The sequence below is a fragment of the Lacerta agilis genome, chromosome 3, assembly GCF_009819535.1.
Source record: "Lacerta agilis isolate rLacAgi1 chromosome 3, rLacAgi1.pri, whole genome shotgun sequence".
NCBI lineage: Eukaryota > Metazoa > Chordata > Lepidosauria > Squamata > Lacertidae > Lacerta > Lacerta agilis.
The window spans coordinates 88,274,294-88,280,293 of NC_046314.1; the positions used below are offsets into that span (position 1 = coordinate 88,274,294).

Here is a 6,000-nt window from a genome sequence, read left to right on the forward strand (position 1 = left end):
AAGGCCCTCTGCTTAGTTCCCTGTAACCTCACTTCTCGCAGTAAGGGAACCACCAGAAGGCCCTCGGCACTGGACCTCAGTGTCCGGGAGAGAGCCAGTTTGGTGTAGTGGTTAAGAGTGGCAGACTCGTAATCTGGGGAACCGGGTTCGTGTCTGCACTCCTCCACATGCAGCTGCTGGGTGACCTTGGGCTAGTCACACTTCTCTGAAGTCTCTCAGCCCCACTCACCTCACAGAGTGTTTGTTGTGGGGGAGGAAGGGAAAGGAGAATGTTAGCCGCTTTGAGACTCCTTCGGGTAGTGAAAAGCGGGATATCAAATCCAAACTCTTCTTCTTCTTCTTCTTCCGGGCAGAACGGGGGTGGAGACACTCCTTCAGGTATAATATTCATATTTTTAACTAGGTTTCACAAAACAGGAAGTTGCAGTCTGTCCTCAGTTCCTCTGTTTTCTCACTAGACTTCTCTGGTGAGTTGATTTCTGGCTGTTGAACTGCCGCCGTTCTTTTCCTTCTAGACTGGCTACATGTTTGGTAAAGGTATCTACTTTGCTGATATGGTGTCCAAGAGTGCCAACTATTGTCACACCTCTCAGACTGACCCGATCGGCTTAATCTTGCTGGGAGAAGTTGCTCTTGGAAACATGTAAGTTGAGTGTGTTTAGAGTGCTTTTGCACCAGGTAAAGGGACCCCTGACTGTTAAGTCCAGTCACGGACGACTCTGGGGTTGCGCCGCTCATCTTGCTTTACTGGCTGAGGGAGCTGGTGTTTGTCTGCAGGCAGCTTCTGGGTCATATGGCCAGCATGACTAAGCCGCTTCTGGCAAACCAGAGCAGCACACGGAAACGCTGTTTACCTTCCCACTTATCTGCTTGCACTTTGATGTGCTTTCAAACTGCTAGGTTGGCAGGAGCTGGGACCGAACAACGGGAGCTCACCCCGTTGCGGGGATTCGAACTGCCGACCTTCTGATCGGCACACCCTAGTCTCTGTGGTTTAGACCACAGCGCCACCCGCGTGGTACGATGATGCAGCTCCTAACTTCAAAGTATCTTAAATCCAAATTTGGAACTTGACTGCTTTTTAAGAACCCTTTCACCCAGTTGATTATTTGCAAAGTATAAATGCTTGTGCTGTGTTCATCAAATGGCAGGCTTTAAATCGCGGTGAGTCTTATTAAAGGGTTGCATTCTGAAGTGGTGAAATCGTGCATCAATTGAATCTGCGAACCACTGTTACAGACTGAAAAGGAAAGGCTTTTTCTTCAAACGTATTCGATATACTGCTCTAAGTCCTCCTCCTCTCTGTTTGCTAGGTATGAGCTGAAGAATGCATCCCACATAACCAAGCTGCCGAAAGGAAAACATAGTGTCAAAGGTAAAACCTCATTGGAAATGCTGCTACAAATGGGGACTCAAAGACTGCAAACAAATTTGCCATAGTAGCCAAGGCTGGCCCTGGGCTTTTGGCTAAATTCCTTCAAACATGTTGGGAAAAGATTGCAAACTGTTTGGTGACTCCAGTAGTTATTTTAGGTCAGTATAATATGTTTAAAAACCCAAAAATATATTTACTGATGATGATAGCTGAATAGCAAATTATAAGATTGGAAATTCTAATGCATCGATGCCAACATGATGCACTGCGTATATCCTCAAAGCTGGATATGATAGATCTGGGTTGAAATCCTTTGCTCTGTCACAGAGCTCACTAAGTAGATCTTATGAGGGAATGTGGCCTTGAGATGCAAAAGATCCCCCATCTCTGGTATATGCAAATAGAAACCCATTTCACAAAAAGCTTGGATCTAGTGGCTATCTAGTAGAACTGGATTGGCTGGATATCTAATAATTTCCTTTTGTAAACCTTTGTGAGCAGTACCATAGGATTGGATCCAGACTTGAAATCAATAGGGCAAGTGACTTGTCCCATTGATTTCAGCGGGAAGCATGTGGGAACTTGTACATAAATTTCCTATCCCACCTTGCTAGTGCTCATGAAGCAGTCAGGGCTGCTTTACAGCAATCTAAAATCACAATGCAATGAAACTATAAAGAATGCCACAGTAAAAACACATAAAATTCACAATAAAAAACATTTGCAGCCGAATCCTAGCCATGTCTTCTTAGAAGTAAGCAATATTCAGTTGAATGTGGCTTACTTCCAGGTAACCGGGATTAGGATTGCAGCCTTAGTCTGGATCTAACAGGTAGTGCTTTTCCCAGTTTCACCTGAGCAAAGTACCAGATTATATAGATTTCTTGACACCAAAGAAACGAGTGAAAATTAGTCATGATTCAGGTAAGTTCAAAGTCGCTTAATTCATATGTACATCTGTGAGCTGCAATTTTGTTTGCTTTTCCTCCTATATAGGCTTGGGCAAAACAACACCAGATCCCACAGCCACTGCCTCTCTCAATGGCGTAGAAGTTCCTTTAGGCAATGGAATACCATCAGGAGTTAGCAATACTTGTCTTCTGTATAACGAGTATCCTTTGAACAGTATTTTTCTAGGATCGTGGAATCATAGACTTGGAAGGGACCAGAAAGTGAGTCTAGTTTAGCCCCCTGCCAATGTGGGAAATCCATTCCTACAGCATCCCTGATAGGGGATAATCATGGCCATAGAACGGAGCTGGCCTGCCTGCCGATTGCTGCTTCTGGAAAGTTGAATGCCACCATCAGAAAGGGATACTGACCTTCTAACATCAGTATAAGGCTGAATGTGAGTAACTTTATTCTGCAATTTGGAAAGCATGGCTCCCAAAGACCTTGATTTCCACAGCAGTCATGAAGCAAACCCGGAGTGAGGAGCACCCTCTCCTTCCACTAGTACTTAAGATTTTTTTTTTAAACCTGTTCTCGGTGGGTGTGCTGTGATTGCTCTCCTAGCTTGTCAGGGGACTACTGGGTGTGGGAGCGGGGCATTTGATCAGTTACACACTGATGTATTTGGCGTTCTCTTCCTGGAAGAGATAGGGGCCTTGTTCCCTTCAGCCTTCACTTGATGGACAAGTATCGGCTGTATGTAGAGTTCCTCCTGGTGACAGTTCAAAAGCTACCTTGTTAAAAAGCCAGCATCCTTTAGGATTGTAAGAAAACTTGTAGGCCGACAACAGTTGGTTCCTCTAGTTTACTACTGTCTACACTGAGGAGCCGCAGCTTTCTGGGGTTTCAATCCTTTATCTTATTTGGGAATTGGGTAATAAGGACCATAAAGTATCAGTGCTATCGCAGCTATGATGGCTGCTAGTTTGTATTTAGGCCCGTTTCAGATTGTTTTGATCTTTACTGGTGGAAATGTCCTGACCCAGCTTATTTAAGCGAACACTTCTCTCCCCACCCCAATCCCAAACTATAAAAATATTTAGGAGTGATGCTTCTCTGATCCCCATCCTTCAGTTTTATGTCAACCTGGAGTGAAACATCCTTGGCTATGGTGCCCCTTTATGGAGACTGACTAGGCCTTTTCTCTCCTACAACCAGGCCTTTTCTCTCCAACAGTTTCCACATACATTTTTTTCTGGCAAAACTCATCTGTATTGCCAGACTTTGGGGAGTTGTTGCAATCTGCAATGAGGTTTCTAATTATTTTGATTTTCAGTTGAAAGGTTTTTATATTGTATATTTTGTATTCTTAAGCATGTGCCACTTTGTGTGCTCTGATCAATATGACAAATTACATACAAGAAAAAAGTTTGTCTCCAAGGGGAGGGACAGAAGCCACCTATCAGGGGCTCCTTTCTGAAATTTTAGAAGGGTCCAAACAGTGGTTTGTATGTGTGTGGTTGTGCCCCAGAATCTTGGCTGCATGGAAGAAACCAGTAACAAAGGTAAGTAAGAATGGTTTTCCCCATTGGCGCTGCAAACATTTAAGCATCTACCCAGCATTGATGTCCTTCACAAAACATTTTTTAAAGAAAAAGTCTTAACTCATTGTTTCCTTCAGATATATTGTCTACGATACTGCTCAGGTTAATCTGAAGTACCTGCTAAAACTGAAGTTCAACTATAAGACATCCCTCTGGTGAACAAGTATTTTGGAAGATATGTTAAAGGATTTAATAACGCAAAACCCTTTTGAAATATCGAAGCGTTTACTCCCATTGCTGAGATGCAAGAAATAAGTTGCAGGGCTTTGCTGAATCTAAGTTTAGTCAGTCAGCTTAGTAAGACTTTTTTGCCCCGTACATGTGCAAAAACACATGAAACTGAGTACTGTACTATGAGAAATGTTTGGGTTTTTTTCTCTCACCTCCCCAGCCCCTTCTTTTTTGCCAGTTCTAGTATGAAGGCCATTCTGTGACTTTTAACTGACAGACCAAAAACAAAATAGCCACACAAACACACCTTTGATTTTTGTCTTTTGTAAGTGAGGCAAGGAGGAGGAGCTTAGAATTGTTTATAAATCTTTTTTGTTTGTTTTTTTACAAAATACCTTCCTTAGTTTCGATTATGAATAAATGTTAAACGTGTTTATTTTGAAGTAAAAATAAAAACTAATTTCATACTAAATATCTAAAGCTTCAGTTGCTTTTCGTGCAGTCATGTGAGTTTGTGATAGACCTGGGCTAATGACTCTGTAAATTAGCCACAATTCTATCCTTAACCAGCAGCAGTCAGTAGCACGACAGCAGCTGTAGAAACAAAAGCAAATGTGATCATGCTGCCTGCAACTCCAATCAATGACAGTAATAATAGTTGATCAGTTGTATTCTCCCCCACCCCCAGCTTTCTTCTAACAGAATTGAAGATAGTATTGCATGACATTCCCAGGTGGTCAGTCCAAGCACTCATGAGGCCCCGGTGATCTTGTCTTCAGCAAAGGTGGCTGCTTTGTGCGGCTTCCAATCAATGTGTGTCAACAGCTAAGTAACCCCTTGACATTACCCAACTCCAGTACTGTACTCCCAATACCCCTTCCACCATCCACTTACCAGGCAGCCAGAAAGACAACACCTCTCCTTTTCCAAGCTGTCATGTAACCAGAACCTCCACAGAGCAACCATCTGACCATGTAGCCATAGCAGCTTTCTAGTCATGCAGAGCCTTGCCATATCCACCCATTGCATACCAGTACATGGGAGACTTTCTACCCTAGATCAGTCCTGAGGACACCACAACATTTAAACCTGCAAATTCAGCATATTAGCTAGTGACTGGTCTGTGGACCAATAGCCTCACTTGAGTAGCAGATTGCTCATCTTATCCAGCCCTCCTTCCAATGCAGTCTTGTAAAGTGTGCACATAGGTACAAATTGTCCCAGTTTCCAGATGCTGTAAAACTGTAACAGGTGACAACAAGGACCACAACTCCGAACCGTGAGAGAGATGTACTCATCAAGATGTACTGAGGGAGGTGACGTAGGTGATAGCATATGTGTCACGTGACTAATCAGGCAAAATGGCTGTGTCTGCAGTGGAGAAGGTGTGTTCTTGAACTGAGCAGAAAAGAATCTAACTTGTGCAACTGCATTTTTTAACGCGATTTGGGGAAAAAACATCCAAGCAGAAAATGTATCTGTGACTGTTTCTTAAAAAACTTTAAACATTCCCGTACAATTCTGTTACAGGTAACATAAGATATATTACATTCTTTTTTATAGTGCTTTGAAACTGTATACTTCATTATGAATCACCCTGTATAATCTTCCCCGTCACTCAACATGGGTCAACTATTGGATTTATCTTCACAACAGTAGTAGTAGCGGAAGCAGATAGCCAGAGGACATTGAACAGCTGTGATCTTATCCTTGCCTGTGCTTTAGGTTCTCATTATTAAACACTGGAAAAGCCACCACTATCTGCAAATAAGCCAACTTTCAACAAGTGATAAGTCTATGTACACTGTAAGGCATGAATGCATTCTAGTGGGCTATTTCTGATATGATGGCAAATGGTGATAGCAGTTGGATACCACACCTATATCAGTATGACCAGCAGAGTAGTCGTCCATCAGTGCTTCAGAGTCTTCTCCAGTTGTCAGCCTTTCCAGAGTTGAT

The 6,000-nt window shown here is 42.9% G+C and overlaps 1 protein-coding gene across 1 annotated transcript in view; it reads left to right on the top strand.

The window, feature by feature from the left end:
* The window catches only part of PARP1 (poly(ADP-ribose) polymerase 1), a 36,031-nt gene extending 31,518 nt beyond the window's left edge, over positions 1-4,513 (top strand). The window contains exons 20-23 of the mRNA XM_033144655.1: positions 516-643; positions 1,314-1,375; positions 2,372-2,486; positions 3,948-4,513. Of these exons, the coding sequence (XP_033000546.1) occupies positions 516-643; positions 1,314-1,375; positions 2,372-2,486; positions 3,948-4,029 (387 nt within the window). The 3' untranslated portion in view covers positions 4,030-4,513. The remainder of the gene's footprint in view (positions 1-515; positions 644-1,313; positions 1,376-2,371; positions 2,487-3,947) is intronic.
* Positions 4,514-6,000: the final 1,487 nt, after the last annotated feature.